At 38.2% G+C, this 15,812-nt stretch overlaps 3 protein-coding genes across 5 annotated transcripts; all 3 read left to right on the top strand.

The window, feature by feature from the left end:
• Positions 1-753: 753 nt before the first annotated feature.
• LOC121743360 (lysine--tRNA ligase-like) lies at positions 754-6,664 on the top strand. The gene is made up of 17 exons (XM_042136651.1): positions 754-932; positions 1,351-1,437; positions 1,553-1,718; positions 1,802-1,895; positions 2,550-2,635; positions 3,051-3,169; positions 3,244-3,306; positions 3,516-3,641; positions 3,727-4,009; positions 4,088-4,184; positions 4,297-4,453; positions 4,722-4,865; positions 4,963-5,031; positions 5,162-5,305; positions 5,488-5,543; positions 6,255-6,289; positions 6,370-6,664. The coding sequence occupies exons 1-17, from the start codon at positions 921-923 to the stop codon at positions 6,396-6,398; spliced, it is 1,767 nt and encodes a 588-aa protein (XP_041992585.1). The 5' UTR covers positions 754-920; the 3' UTR covers positions 6,399-6,664.
• Positions 6,665-7,122: 458 nt separating this feature from the next.
• On the top strand, positions 7,123-9,222 carry LOC121743997. 3 transcript variants are annotated; one of them, XM_042137431.1, is made up of 3 exons: positions 7,123-7,574; positions 8,071-8,215; positions 8,491-9,222. In XM_042137431.1, exons 1-3 carry the CDS (start codon positions 7,484-7,486, stop codon positions 8,576-8,578), a joined length of 324 nt encoding a protein of 107 aa, XP_041993365.1. In that variant the 5' UTR covers positions 7,123-7,483; the 3' UTR covers positions 8,579-9,222. The 3 variants fall into 3 exon arrangements, with proteins under 3 accessions (XP_041993365.1, XP_041993364.1, XP_041993363.1); XM_042137430.1 differs by having other exon boundaries at positions 8,071-8,227; XM_042137429.1 differs by lacking the exon at positions 8,071-8,215.
• Positions 9,223-12,303: 3,081 nt separating this feature from the next.
• On the top strand, positions 12,304-13,200 carry LOC121745777. Its single transcript, XM_042139732.1, has 2 exons — positions 12,304-12,704; positions 13,131-13,200. The coding sequence occupies exons 1-2, from the start codon at positions 12,304-12,306 to the stop codon at positions 13,198-13,200; spliced, it is 471 nt and encodes a 156-aa protein (XP_041995666.1).
• The last annotated feature ends 2,612 nt before the right edge of the window (positions 13,201-15,812 follow it).

Genomic DNA, 15,812 nt, shown 5'->3' with positions numbered 1-15,812 from the left:
TAAAATGATTAAATGGATGTATCCAAATTTACTTATAAGTTTCCTAATTTATGTTAAAGTGATGTGGCATGTGGAACCTTTTTTATTTTCAATTGTCAAAGAGTAATTGGTGAGGCACACCAAATCATTATTCCACTATGGTGTGGAAGGACCATTGAATTTTTACTCACTTCCACTGCCTTTTTCCTCACTCTTTCTTACAATTTCCAATCACTCCTAGTTTACCAATTGAATATTAAAATCCGTGTCACATACAAGTTTGACTATTTCTTTGGGCGAATGAAGTATATTTTATAGTAAAATTAATTTCTCAATATGCTATTAAGAGTACCGATTTATTATTTTGATCCGTCCACAAATAGAAGTTTCAGTTTATTTTTATTATAAATGGTAATTAGATCTCACATTCCACAAGATAACATCAATACTTATTATGCAAGGAATTGTAGACTTACATCACAATGTCTTATTCTTTTTGTTATTCTAATTTTTGTTTTCTTATCGTAGATCTCGGCTCGTGCTTTATGGCATTTCAACTCATCTACTCATTTTCCTTTATATTTTTAAAACTTGTACCAAACTCGACCGAGATTTTTAAGCCGTACAATTTAAACCTAAATATAAAATAATACACCAAATATGTACAATTAATATATCTATTTTATTTATTTGATAGTATATCAAACATAAGTTATTCAAGTTTATTTGTAAAATTTCCTATTAGTCTACTAACGAGACCTTAATATTATGCTACTATTGTTTTAGGGTTAGAAGCGCCGCCATTTTCTACAGACCACCGCTCATATTCTCCTCTTGTTCTCTTTTTTTTTTAATTTCTGGAATTTTTTTACACTACACAGATTATACCACCAAGCTTCTTCTGTCAATTTCCGATATTTTTGGTTTCGCAACGAACCTCAATGGCGGAAAAGGTAAATTTAGGGTCATACCCATTTTATCTTCAAGTACTATGTCATAATTTTAGATTCCACATAGAAATAAAATTTGAAGAGAAATAAAAGAACTACCAATGGACTATAGAAACTGGAAGCTTGTTAAAGAGAGGAATTAAGAGTTAAGTTGATGGAAAGTGACAACTCCCTGACTGGATTATATAAATTCTAACTTTTGCTACGCCATTGGAACCCAAAACTCACGTTTCGAGTTTATATATATTGCATAATTGGTTATTTCATCAAATGTTTTAGTAATAATTCAGCATATTTTCTGGTGAACAGAATGCGTGATAACATGAACATAGTTTCATAATTCATAGGTTTCTATATTGATTTTGTCAACTGTTTTATGTATTTAATTTATCTTGCATGATGGTGGCATTATCAATTTCAGGTATCTGCCAAGCCAAAGGGTCAAGCTAAAAAACATGCTGCTGCAGAAAAACATGCTGCTGCAGAAGAAGAAGGCTTGGATCCAACGGTATGTTATATGTTTATATTGCATTGGTAATCTTGAGATTGCATTTAATTTCTTGGTAGGCTTATGCTTAGAAGGGGATTTATGTTCTGAAAGCATTTAGCTGTTGTATTTGCAGCAATATTTTGAAAATAGGATACGAGCTCTTGCGTCTCAAAAGGAAACTGGTGGCAATCCATATCCTCACAAATTTGAAGTTCAGCTGTCTATTCCTGAATATGTAAAGAAATATGAAAGTCTAAACAGCGAGGATCGTCTAGAGGATGTTGAAGTAAAATTAGCTGGTAAGTATCACATGTATGGATTGCAGTTTTACGTTAGTATAAATTTTCTTTCTGTTTAACATTGGGCACACTCCTTTTGGTAGGTCGGATTATGAACAAAAGGGCGTCCTCCGCAAAACTTCTCTTTTATGATTTGCACGGCGGAGGTGCTAAAGTTCAAATTATGACTGATGCAAGGTATTTTTGTGGTTCAAGTCTCTGTTATTCGGTTGGAGAGTGGTCTCAGTCATTAAAAGTTGCATATTTACTCTTCAATTTGAGTGTTCCAGCTATAGTAGAACTTTGGTGCAGAACATGTTAATTATTTTGCCAAATGGCTTTAGCATCATATGAGAATGTCATAGCTCAGAGCCTTAGACATTTATCGGTGCTTCATTGGGAAACCTAGTTTGGACCAGCCTGGCCATTTCACCAGAAAGCTCATGTCATAGATTTTCGCTTCCAATTCATTCTACAGTTTTAGTTCAGTTGGCTTAGCTTAAATAGTTGAATGTAAGAAACATGTTTGGAAAGCCCAGGAAATATTCTTTTGCTTTGTTTTATATCTTGTTGTAATTTTATGTTTTAATTTGGTAGTTTCTTTTTACTCTATGTGCAAGTCGTCAGGTGTTAAATAACGGACAATACAAAATCAAAATAACTATGCTGTATGCATCGATTATCCATCAAAATGTTGTAGGAACTTCAATTAGTATATTGAATTAATAGGAGCCTGGAAGACACTCTTTACTCGATTCCAGCTGTGTCCTTGAGAATTTGCATGAACTAAGAAATTTCACCCAATGATTACCTGTTGACCATGGCTTGATAAGCTTATCAATGATACTGTAGTAAATCGGAGCTGAAGGGAGAAGATTTTAGTAGATTTCATTCTTCTGTGAAACGAGGAGATATTGTGGGGATTGTTGGGTACCCAGGTTCGTATCTGTTTTAATTTTAACTTTCGAAAGCTTTGAAATACATGGTATTGCTGCTCATGAACATTGTATTCTGTAATGCCCTTCAATTATGATTTGGATTTTCTTGGCATGCAAACTGAATTATGTTTTTAATTTTGCTAGTATGTTGGATCTCCTCTTTGTATATGTCTTCTCTCTTTAAAAATATATTCTTATAATGGATTACTCAGTACTTCCGTTCATGAGGCTTTGCGCTTTATACTTTTGGTCTATATGGCCTGTGAAAGATTTTATCAGGATAAGTTATACCATATTTTTTGCCCAAAATGCTGTGACCATTAGATAAGCAACTTTGCTAAGCCTTTTTCCGTGTTTCATATTATATTGATTGCATCTTCATAAACTTCTCTTATTAGCGCCTCATCTTTTTTAGGTAAAACTAAAAGAGGCGAGCTTAGTATCTATCCAAAAACATTTGTAGTACTTTCCCACTGCCTCCATATGATGCCACGACAAAAAGCTGGCCCTAGAGGAGGGGCAGAGAATACCAAGGTGTTTCTGATTCTACATTGATGATTTATACCGACACTTGAGGATTATCACTGATGTTTAATTACTTTGAACAGACAACTGATGTTTGGATTCCAGGAAGTGCCAGAAATCCCGATGCTTATATATTGAAGGATCAGGTAACATATAACTTTCTGAGTTACTTTAAGTTTATGAAACTTTCTCATGTTGTTCTTAACTGCTACCATATAAATCGAATGTTTTCCGGCATGCATGCCTATAGATCTGCATGTCCTACCATGTACGCGGAAGCTGCTTATTTTTTGTAATTATGATTTGTAATCTGTCAACCATATATTTTATCCATATGGCTTAATTTTCATCGTAGGAAACACGGTATAGGCAGCGCTATTTGGATTTGATGCTGAACATGGAGGTTCGAGAAATATTTAGGACGAGATCAAGAATTATCTCATACATCAGGCACTTTCTAGATGAACGAGAGTTTTTGGAGGTATTTTTGCTTTGTTATCACCAGCTTTTCAATATATTGCTTTCTGATTTTCTTATTGTGCATGTTTTTTTTATATTTTTCTAAGGTTGAAACACCCATGATGAATATGATTGCTGGGGGAGCTGCTGCACGTCCTTTTGTGACCCATCACAATGAACTGAACTTGAAACTTTTCATGCGAATTGCCCCAGAGCTATATCTGAAGGAACTAGTTGTAGGTGGGTTAGACCGTGTATATGAAATTGGGAAGCAGTTTAGAAATGAGGGAATTGACCTAACTCACAATCCCGAGTTCACCACTTGTGAGTTTTACATGGCTTTTGCCGACTACAATGACCTGATGAGGCTAACTGAAGATATGCTCAGTGGTAGGTGGAATCTTTGTTATGATCTAACTACTATAAAATTGTTTGCCCAGTTTTCTCAATGAAATTCTGGTTTGGTAGGTATGGTGAGGGAACTTACAGGTGGATATATAATTAAATATCATGCCAATGGGTTGGATCAAGACCCTATTGAGATCGATTTCACTCCTCCTTTCAGGTCCTGGACTTGTGAATAATTTAATTCCTGAACTTGTGAATAATTTAATTATGCCGATACTTGTATCTTAATTGTCATGTATATATGTTTGCATGTCTTTTTACTTCTACAGGCGGATAGATATGATAGAAGAATTAGAGAGGATGGCTAATCTAAACATACCTAAAGACCTCTCCAGTGAGGAAACCAATAAATATCTGGTGGATGCATGTGCCAAGTTTGGAATTAAATGCCCACCTCCTCAAACAACAACTAGATTATTAGACAAAGTAAGATAACTATACGCATTTTCCCCCTGTTGTTAAGCATAATTACACTTCCCCATGTGTAATCAATTTGTTTCTGTTAACTGCAAACTGGAATTGAGTGTTAATTATCTTTTCAGTAGTGAATTTTTAATTCTGTTCCAGTCAAGTACTGATCGTATCCAATATAATATTGGATGCTTGTGTGTTTTGATCTCTCCAGACTCTTTTATTTTGTGTTTTCATCTCCATGTTCATTTCTTTCTCTCATTCCGTTATATTATGGATGCAGCTTGTTGGGCATTTTCTTGAGGAGACATGTGTAAACCCTGCTTTCATCATCAACCATCCTGAGATTATGAGTCCACTGGCAAAGTGGCATAGGTCAAAACCAGGCCTCACTGAGAGATTTGAGCTGTTCATCAACAAGCATGAAGTATGTTACTCTGAGAACACTCGTATTTATTTGTTTGTCTGTGTTCCATCTTTTCTTTCCTTATGGCTCGGTCAACTCAAAATTTGGAACTTGTCAGCTTTGTAATGCATACACGGAGTTAAATGATCCTGTTGTGCAACGCCAACGTTTTGCTGATCAACTCAAGGTACTGGCTTGATATTGCTGAATTGATTGAAGAAAATTTTAAGATTAAATCATTACTTTGTCTTCACACAAGTAATAACTTGGATAAAAGTAAGAGGTATGTGCTAATGGGTGCCTTGTATTGAAACAAGGATCGACAATCTGGTGATGACGAAGCAATGGCTTTGGATGAGACTTTCTGTACGGCACTTGAATATGGATTACCTCCAACTGGCGGTTGGGGTTTGGGGATTGATCGATTCACAATGCTGTTAACTGATTCACAGAATATAAAGGTCGCATTGGAGTTTGAAATTGTTAATATTATTGTTCATTTACCTTGTGTGTTGCTTCAACTGCCAAGAGTGCTCTCTCTCTCTCTCTCTCTCTCTCTCTCTCTATATATATATATATATATATATATATATATAGCCTACAATTTTGGAAATTCGGTACTCAGGAATTGTTGTGTGTGCAGGAAGTTTTGCTTTTCCCTGCAATGAAACCCCAGGATGACCCTTCAAACAGAGAAAGGTACAAAAGCATAACCTTGTCACTGCCTTCTTCGGATTTTACATGTTCTCAATTTGATATAAAAGAAATTATATCTATTAATGAAAAATTCCATGAATTTTTAGTGCATGGCTAGATTTGAAAAATAACCTATGATGTGTTCCACCCTTTTTATGTCATCTACAGAGTAGATAATTTTTTCATAGTTTATGAAGGAAAGATTTCTAGTGCATTTCATTTCCCTCCTTTTCTCTCCAATATGGACAATATTATCATGGGTTTGATGTGAGAAATATATAGAAATGGTGGTAATCACTAAAATGTGATAATTTTCTCATCTTTTCTTCTCCCTCATTTTTTTATCTTAAATTTGCAACCATAGAGAACTCCATCCTTAATGGAGAGAACCTTATCTCAAACTAATAGTTATTGGTGTTGAAAGTAATAGTTATTGCTTCACTAACTTTGCTTAGTACCCCCCTTCAAGATGTCCACTTCCTATATTTGGAAATAAATCCATCTCTCCTCTCTCTTCATTATAATATTCAACTATTTTTTTCTCTCTACTTACTCCACCTAACAGCTCCTAAAATCTCGTGCCACTAAAAAATGTGGACATCTTGAGTGGGACGGGGGGAGTATTAGTAGTAGTTGTCAATTTCTCCATCCATATAAATGTAATGGCATCATCCTTCACTTGCATCAATCTGACAGTTGATTTTCCTTTCCCAGCAACAAGAAAACTCAAGATGGACCTCTCCCTCAAGGTAAATATGTCGTGTTTTGATAAGTATTTGAGTTATTTTCACCCATTGTATGATTTGGTAATTCATTTTGCTGTATGCAGAGTTTGAAAAGAAAGCAACCGTGACGTAAAGATTTCTCAAATCCACTTGCCAAAACAGCATTTTTGAGTATTGTTGTTAATTTTAATTAGTTGATGTGTCACAATATCACAATTGTAGTTAATGGTATTGTGTCTTTTTACCAACTAAATTCTTTTTATAACTGCCATGTTTTGCACATGTAGTGTGAGGTGGATAGTCATTTCTGGCCTTAATTTAATTTAACCTAATGTAATTGTGCTGTTTATTTTAGAGGAAAGGCTAAATGTGGTCCCAAATATATGGTCGTTTTACTAATTTGGTCTTGAACATAATTTTTTTGTTATTGGATCCCTCATAAATTAACTGGGACCAGAATCAGTCTAAAATTGACGACACTGTTAATAAATAACTGTGATTGCCTTGTAATCCGAATTTGAATAAATTAAATTACTAATTGTAATTAGTTACACCTAACTAAGGTCCTTAATTTCTATTAGCAAAAAGTGGAAGCAACATACGAAAAATATATTATTCCCTCTGTCCCTCCATAAGTGATCAACTTTTTATTTTGGGTTGTCGCACCACAAGTGATTAATTTCCTTTTTAACAAAAAACAAAACTTTAACTATCTCTTTATTCATTCTCTCTTACTTTATTCTCTCATTCTTACTTTATTCTATCCGTATCTCTCTTACTTTTTCCTCTTACATACTTTATTCTCTCCACTTTAACTCACTATATATCATTTTCTTAAATTCCGTGCGCAAAAGAAATCCATCGCTTGTGATGGGACAGAGGGAGTAAAACAAATAAAAAAAAAACTTTTTTCAAAAGCAAACACTCAACACTTGGCAAAATCACATTTAGAAACAAAAGGAATTTGAAGCATCGCTTATCGTTCTTCTTCTCAAATAAACTTCGCCAAAACCCTATTCTTCGAAATGACGATGTCACAACAGCACGCCGGAAAAAGAGTGAATAAACCCTAGGTCTCGGCTATACAAACCCTGAATTAGGAGGAGGAAGGTTGTTTCTTTAGGTGCTGGTCCTTCGACGGCGACTGTAAATACACCCCAATCCCCACCGCCTTAAAACCCGCCACAACCCCGGCCGTCTCAAAGCCCTCTGCAACCCATGCCGCCTCAAAACCCTCCTGTACGAGCTCTGCCTCAAAACCCTCCTATACGAGCTCCACCTCAAAATCAGCCACGTTCTACCCGTGAAGGTAAAATTTTTATCTTTGTTTCTGAGATTTTATTGATTAGGGTTGGGGTTGTGATAAATGTATGATTTTTTATTGATTAGGGTTAGGTCTGTTGGGTCGATTAACGTATGTGACTAATTTTATAGTAATTTTTTGGGGGAACATATCGAATATTGTTTGTTGTTTGGTTGTGGTCCCCAAATACGACTACAAATATTGTGATTGAGTGAGGGTAGATTAAAGTATGAGTTATTGGTGTTGTGTGGATCGTATGTGTCCAGAAAAGTGCATTGTTTTTTTGTTTTTGTTTTTGCTTTTTTTTTTGTGTTTAGCCAGATTGTGTTCTTTATGAGCATGTAGAGTATGTTACATTTTTTATTTTGGGTTTGTGTGCTCTACCTTTTATTTTGTTGTGAATGTTTTTGTGCTAGGGAACAAGCAAGTTGGTGGGGACCAAAGTTGTTTCATATTGCTCACTGCAATTATTTAGGACTAATCGGATATTTTTGGAATGTAGATGAGACATTCACAACAAGAGTCCACCACTGTGGTAAAATGGTTAACACAATTGGAAAACAATACGTGGGTGGGGGGTTGAGCACATCCATAAATGTGATCCAGACAAGTGGTCAAAGTTGGAAGTTGATGATGCTCTGGAGAAGGTTGGTGTTGATGTACGTAGTCTGGACTATTATTTCTTGAAGTCGGGGGGATGAATTTGTTTTCTTAACTGGTGTGTTTAATTGTTTTCTTTAAGTGTGTTGGTGCATTTGTGTGGTCGGTGTTGTGTTGTGTATAATTGTTTAAGTGTGTGGTGTAGCTTCGTATTTAAGTGTGTTGATAAAGTTCTGTGTTTAAGTATGTTGGTGCAGTTTTATGTTTGAATGTGTAGGTGCAAACTTGTGTTAAGTATTGATTATATCTTTTTGCAATGTAGATGGTTCTTTCACAACAAGGCTGATGCACTCTGGTATGCTGTTAGATTCTGGTGGAAAATGTTATATTGGTGGGCAGTAGTAAATTGACAATTGTGACCCAGATTGGTGGTCCAAACTTGAAGTTGACGATGTGCTCGAGAATCTTTGTGTTGATGTCAGTCGTTTACATTATTATTACTTGAAGCCCGGGATGAGCTTAGACGAAGGACTGGTGAGATTGTTTGACAACATCTCATTAATGGAGATGGCTGAATTAGGAGTCCAGAGAGGGATAGTGGACGTTTATGCACTCCATGAAAATGATGTGTTAGTTAGTCAACTAACACAAGAGCTTGGTTTAAGTGATGTAGGGACTGGGGCTGCTGACGCTGTTAGTGTGGGGTCTGTGGATGTAGGGGCTAGTAATGCGAGATATGTGGATGTAAGGGCTGGTAATGTAGGGGATGATGACTTTGATATATGGATTGGGGATGGGGCTGAAGGTGATAGAAGGGGTGGAGATGTACCTGGTGATACACTCATTATATTTGATGTAGAGGATGATGTGCAAGCAGAACAGGAAAAGGCTAGAGCAATCAGGAAGGCCAAGGTAAAAGCTAAGGTGGGGGGAAGGTGTTGTCCAGTAAGATTATGAAGATAGTGAGGAGTTGGTAGAGGAAGCGTGCGTTCTAACGAATCACATAAAACTGATCTATTTAGCAGATTATTTAGACAAATTCTATTCGCGTAATTATTACATGTATCATGCTCATAACTTGAATTTTAAACATGTTTTAGCATAAATAATCCCTAAAACATGCATACTACGGAGTTAGCCAATTTACCTTGTTGATTCACTTACGAATCGAAGATGGCTTGCTTCTTCTCCACGTGAAGATCTTGAGAACTCGACCTCGGATCTTCTGACTGGTGTCCCGGACTGTAGACTGATATTTGTGTGGGCAAATCTCACCAGTGTACTAGGACTTAAATAATGAAAACAGAAATCTGCTCACGGAAGGAGAGCAATTTTCGATTCTCTCTCTAAACAGAGGGGGACGAAAATTATGATGTGGAAAAGTTGTGTTTTCTGTCTCATTTATTCTCCTATTTATATTAAGTCACATATTGGGCCCAGTCAGGGATCTAAAGAAGAATTTGGACATGGCCTCACCCAATTAGCTTTTTACTAATTAAATTGAACCCACAATTTAATATAAGCTTATATTGGAATATTACAAGTAGCCACTACAGAAGTAATATTGCACTGCCTTTCCAAATCCAAAATTACAAGTATTCCGGGTTTCCTTTTATTTGTTTAATTCATTTCCCGCGCTTAAGATAGAAACATCCATTCATTAATCAATGTCTGCTATAGACTTAATTAATCAACATATTTTAATCTCCAAGAGTGGACTTAGCAAGAAACTCTTATTTATTATTCATAGAGTAATCAAACTCCAACTAGCTAGGTTCCGAATAAAAAAACCTTGTTTTGAGCTCCTCTTGTGGATATTATCAAACGAGACTCTCCTCGCGCATGATTCAACATAATAGCAATCCTAGCACCGCCAGATAATGATCACCACTACCCAATATACCTGGATCGTTGGGTGACGAAAAACCCGCACCTTTGGTAAGTCAAAGTATTATATACTCAATATCGTATGCTCAATGCTAACTTACATTGATTAAGAAATTAATTATCAAGACCTCGTCTTTCAGTAGATAGCATAAAGACTCGTCTTGCTGTTAGATCCATTCAGTGCTATACCACATCAACGTCATCTTATTTCAATAAGGCTTAGAAATAATCAGACTGACATAGCAACCTTTCACGATAGGTAGTCTAGGCCTATCTAGGTTGTGAAATTCATATTTTTCTTTGTTCATGACTGACCGCGTACCTTAAATTGAGCGCAGCCCACAACCGGTCTACTAAAACAAAGATATGCCACAACCGCGTACTTTGTTATGTTCGCTTATACATTTAAATATGTAATAAATATCCATTAAATATAAAACATAACAACATTATGAAAAAAATAATCTGTTGCATTCATTGGAAAATAATAATTAGAGTTTTATAGTATTCAATCACTCGAAAGGTGATTTCTAGTATACAAACCCTAACAATCTCCCACTTATACTCAAAACAGCTTTCGAGTATACAAAACAGTAGTGCACACGTCTAAATTTCTCCCACTTATACTGAAATCGAGTTGAGGTCTTGAACGAATCGAACTCCCATCCCTTCAACGTGGCCCTCGAACGGTTTCACCGCCAATGCCTTTGTAAAGGGATCTGCCAGGTTGTTCTCTGACGCAATATTGACCACTTGTATGTCTCCTCTCTGCACTATATCCCTGATGATATGATACTTCCGCTCTATGTGTTTGCTCGCTTTGTGAACTCTTGGTTCTTTCAAATTTGCCACAACACCAGAATTGTCACAATAAACGGTGATGCTCTTCGGCAGATTCGTAACCATACCTAAATCAATAAGGAAGTTCTTGAACCATACTGCCTCTTTTGCAGCCTCCGAAGCGGCCACATACTCGGCTTCCATAGTTAAGTCCGCGATGCATTTCTGCTTCACACTCTTCCAAATTACGGCTCCACCTCCTAAGGTGAACACATATCCTGAAGTAGATTTTTTCGAGTCTTGATCCTAGTCATGGATCTGGAAATAACTTTCTCCAACAAATGGACATTTATATCATATAAACAAAAGGTACAATAATTCCTTAAGATACTATTGTCATGGTTTCAGCATGACTGTGGGGAATTTATTGAGAAGGTGCACTCCGACATGAAGATCACCATATCTTCCGGAAAGGCTAAGAGATCCATGCAGCAAGCCCGTAAGATGATTGAAGTATACTTAGTGAGACAATACAAGTGATTGCAAGATTATAGGGCAGAAATTCTAAGGAGTAATCCTGGTAGCACCGTTGTCTTGTCGACCCACCGTCTTACAGATGGAACTAACATGTTTAAAGGGATATACATAGCTTACGAAGCATGTAAGATCTCGCTCAAACGCCACTGTCGCCGCTTAGTAGAACTAGATGGGTGCCATCTTAAAGGCCAAGGCAAGGGACTACTTCTGACAGCCGTCGGGCTCGACCCGAATGATCAGATTTTTCCAATCGCACATGCCGTTGTTCACATTGAAAACACGGAGACATGGACTTGGTTTCTGGGACTCCTAGTCATGGATCTGGAAATAACTTTCTCCAACAAATGGACATTTATATCATATAAACAAAAGGTACAATAATTCCTTAAGATACTATTGTCATGGTTTCAGCATTCTTTGATTAATTCAGATTTTGATTGATTTTTGTTCATTTACTTTGCTGCTAGGGACTAATTGATGCTATGTGGGCCTGCGTTGAGCATGCCGAACACTGTATGTGTGTTTGGTACATGCACAACGATTTCAAGAAGCAGTTTCATTCGTCAAAGTTGAAGGATAAAATCTGGGAGGCAGCTCGGGCCACCAACACTTATGGATTTAATGAGGCTTTATTGGAAATCAAGAAGCAAAGTCAAGGCGCATACAACTGGTTGATGGAGCACACAAGGAAGGAGAACTGGAGTCGAGCCTTCTTCGGGTTCGATGCAAAATGTGACATCCTTGTCAATAACATTTCTGAATGTTATAACACGGTGTACTGTTTTCTAGTCAGAAGCCGTTGTATGCGATGCTAGAGTGCATTTGAATGTACCTGATGGATAGATTTACAACAAGGAGGAAGATGGGTGCCAGAATGGAGGATGTGTTAGGGCTGAAAATCCATAAGAAGCTCCAAAAGGCAAAATAGAAAATGGGAGAATGTATGGTAAGGGAGGTTGTCGAGTGGATCTATCAAGTTAATACAGGTCGAGATGAGCAGTTTTCGGTTAATTTGAGGGAACAAACGTGCAGCTGCAGGAGATGGATGTTGGCGAGGTTATCCTGTCCACAAGCGATTGCTGCTATAGAGACGATATCAGAGAACGTGGATAGTTTCGTCTCCAATATATACTCCAAGGCAACGTTCCAACAGATCTACGCCCCCATCATCTACCCGGTGCTGGGTCCGCAGCTATGGAAGAGGACCAAGTATCCTGATATTGTGCTACCCGAGATAACCAAACTGCCTGGACATCCCAAGGGTGCTAGACAGAAAACCGTTGAAGAGGCAAGACAAATGACAAGAGCGAAGGCTCGGGCAGCCCGCATAGTGTAGGTTAGAGAATAAGGACATGGATCTATGACAATGTCCAGGAAAAGATTAATGGCGGACTACAAGTGCCGACTTTGTGGTGCAGTCGGCCACAACAGAAGAAGTTGTCCAGAGCGTCAGTCAGCGGCATCAACGAGCAACTCAAAACCCACGCCAAGTATTACTTATTCTATTTCACTATTTATTCTATTTCACAAATTAGTGTATTCTGTTGATTATTAAATCTAGCTGTCTGATGTTATGATTCATGAGTCATTGCTTGTATATGTACCCTCTTTATGATCCATTTATGAGAGTTTGTTGAAGGTTAGCTGTCCCCATTTAATACCAATGGATTCGCACTATTTATAACACAACCTATTTCACAAAAAACACAACAAACACAACCATTGCGAATTGTTAACTTCGAAAATGTATAACTGCAGGAAGCTATCCAAGTCGGACATTGAGAAGATAATGGAGAAATTTAGGAAACCGGGCGACGACGATGTCTGATCTTCGAGTCAACAATTGGGAATGCAAGTGTACTCAACTACTGTGAGTTGATAGCTCAGCCGCATCATCATGGAACGAAGAACACAATGAGAAGCTTGATCGAGCTTCAGATGCACAGGCACCGTCCGATTAAGTTTTAGTTTAGAGATTAAAACACAGCCGTCGGATCTAACTAGCCGTTAGATTGATAGTCTTTAAATACCTGTTTAGTTAGTTAGTTAGAGTGAGATTCCCTTTCGATTTGTAGCTCAATTTTCACTCGATCAATAAACGTTCTTCGCAATTCTTCCACACTCAATTCTCTTCATCCATTCACGTCAACAAATCAGCGATCCAATCACAACAATTGGCGCCGTCTGTGGGAAGAGAAGGGAGGCGAGAAGAGTGGTTCTTGGATCGGTGTTGATTTCACGTTCTGGAAGCGAACCTGCAAAGATCGATGGCCTCTAGGTTTGAGGCAGAAAAGTTCACGGGGAAAAATGATTTTGCCCTCTGGAGAATGAAAATGCGAGCTATGTTGATCCAACAAGGCTTGGTGTCGGCGCTTGTGGTCGATGATGAAAAGGGGAAGGAGGCGGCCTTGGATGAGAGGGCGCAGGCCAAGAAGGCTGAAATTGAGGCCAAAGCGCATAGTGCTATTGTGCTTTGCCTCGGTGACAAGGTGCTGCGTGAAGTAGCGAAAGAAAAGACCGCAGCGAATATGATGACTCGATTGGAAGATCTTTATCTCACGAAGTCCCTTGCGAATAGGCTGTTCTTGAAGCAGCGTCTCTACTCGTACAAGTTCTTGGAAGGAACTGGGGTTCTGGAGCAGTTAGAGGAGTTCGACAAGGCTGTAGATGATTTAGAGAACATCGATGTGTCGATAGGAGACGAGGACAAGGCTATCTTGTTGCTGAATGCTCTACCACGTTCCTATGATCAATTTCGGGATGCCTTACTGTATGGTAGGGACAGAACCATCACGCTACTTGAGGTTCAGACTGCGTTAAGGGCTAAAGAACTTCAAAAGGGTGAGATGAAGGATGTGACTTCAAATGCTGAGAGCTTGAATGTCAGAAGATTTAAGGGAAGAAAGCAGCTCTTCAAGAAACCTCAAGAATCTTTCAAGAACAATCCATCAGGTCAGAAAGAAACCCGCTCTTGTTTTTGGTGTAAGAAACCAGGTCATATAAAGAAAGATTGCTTTGCTTGGAAGAAAAAACAAGAAAGTGAGGGCAAGGCGGTTAATTCAGCAGAGGGGGTGGATGATGATGAGATTAATGAGGTGCTGAATGTTGTTGATGGCAGAGTCTTGGGATCCTGGATCATGGACTCCGGATGCAGCTTCCACATGTGTCTGAACATTGAATGGTTTGAAGAAATTGGGGAAGCTACTGGCTCTGTTATTCTTGGAAACAATCAGGTGTGCTCTATTCAAGGGATTGGCTCGGTGAGATTGAAGATTGAGGACATAAGGGGTACCATTGTTCTGAGTGGGGTAAGATATATCCCTGATGTAAAAAGAAACTTAGTTTCTTTAGGTTTTCTGGATAGAAAAGGGTGTTCCTTCACATCTGCCAATGGGAAAATGGAGGTGTACAAGGATGGAAAGACACTGATGAAAGCAGAAAGAAGAGGCAGTCTCTACTATATGGATGCATTAATCTGCAGCAAGAATTCTGGGGAATCAAATGCTGTGACCTCTTGTAGTCTGATGCAGTGGCACAACAGGCTGGGGCATCCATCAGCCGGCTGTGTGAGGGAATTAGTCAAGAAAGGAATTCTGTCATGCTCAGATGCTGAGAAAGGCATTTCATGTGAGGAATGCATATTGGGGAAAGCCAAGAAGTTACCATATCCTAAAGGCACTCACTCATCTTCTCAGCCTCTAGACTATGCACATAGTGATTTATGGGGGCCCGCTCAAGAAAAATCGATTGGAGGAGGTAAATATTACATGAGTATAATCGATGACTATTCTAGAAAGTCATGGTTGTACATTTTGAAAGAAAAATCTGAGGCCTTCAGCCGGTTTAAGGAGTGGTGCTCACAGGTGGAGGCAGAAAAAGGGATGAGTCTGAGGTGTTTTAGAACCGACAATGGGCTTGAATACCTGTCTAATGAGTTTGATGAATATTGCAAGTCTAGAGGAATCAAAAGGCATCGAACAGTACCAATGAATCCCCAACAAAATGGGGTTTCAGAAAGATTCAATAGAACGGTTCTGGAGAGGATCAGATGCATGCTCCTACATTCTGGTCTGGGAAGAAGGTTCTGGGCAGAAGCAGCTTCTACTGCGGTTAAACTCTTGAATAAGTGCCCCTCTTCTAGCTTAAATGGAGACACACCTGACTTCAGATGGTATGGAAGTAATAGTGGATATTCTGAACTAAAGACTTTTGGATGCAAAGCATTTGCTCACATGAGGCAGGGAAAATTGGAGGCTCGGGCATTAAAATGTGTTATGCTTGGGTATCAACCAGGTGTGAAAGGTTATAGGCTCTGGTGCATAGAGCCAGGTAATGGGAAGATTGTGATAAGTAGAGATGTGATCTTCTGGGAACATGACATGCCATTCAAAGATAAGACTACTGATAAGGTCTCTGCAGCTTCTGTTTCTACTTCAGCAA

The sequence above is a fragment of the Salvia splendens genome, chromosome 8, assembly GCF_004379255.2.
Source record: "Salvia splendens isolate huo1 chromosome 8, SspV2, whole genome shotgun sequence".
Classification (NCBI taxonomy): Eukaryota; Viridiplantae; Streptophyta; class Magnoliopsida; order Lamiales; family Lamiaceae; genus Salvia; species Salvia splendens.
The sequence above is the reverse complement of the archived record's forward strand: the minus strand, read 5'-3'. Positions and strand labels throughout refer to the sequence as shown.

Bases quoted from the DNA above. Each gene is read 5' to 3' on its own strand.
- LOC121743360 (XM_042136651.1), top strand. The intron at 5,032-5,161 runs GTACTGGCTTGA...TATTGAAACAAG, and splicing joins GTTTTGCTGATCAACTCAAG to GATCGACAATCTGGTGATGA. The intron at 5,544-6,254 runs GTACAAAAGCAT...TTCCTTTCCCAG, and splicing joins GACCCTTCAAACAGAGAAAG to CAACAAGAAAACTCAAGATG.
- LOC121743997 (XM_042137429.1), top strand. From the start codon at position 8,682: ATGAGCTTAGACGAAGGACTGGTGAGATTGTTTGACAACATCTCATTA.
- LOC121745777 (XM_042139732.1), top strand. From the start codon at position 12,304: ATGGGAGAATGTATGGTAAGGGAGGTTGTCGAGTGGATCTATCAAGTT. The intron at 12,705-13,130 runs GTAGGTTAGAGA...GTATAACTGCAG, and splicing joins GCTCGGGCAGCCCGCATAGT to GAAGCTATCCAAGTCGGACA.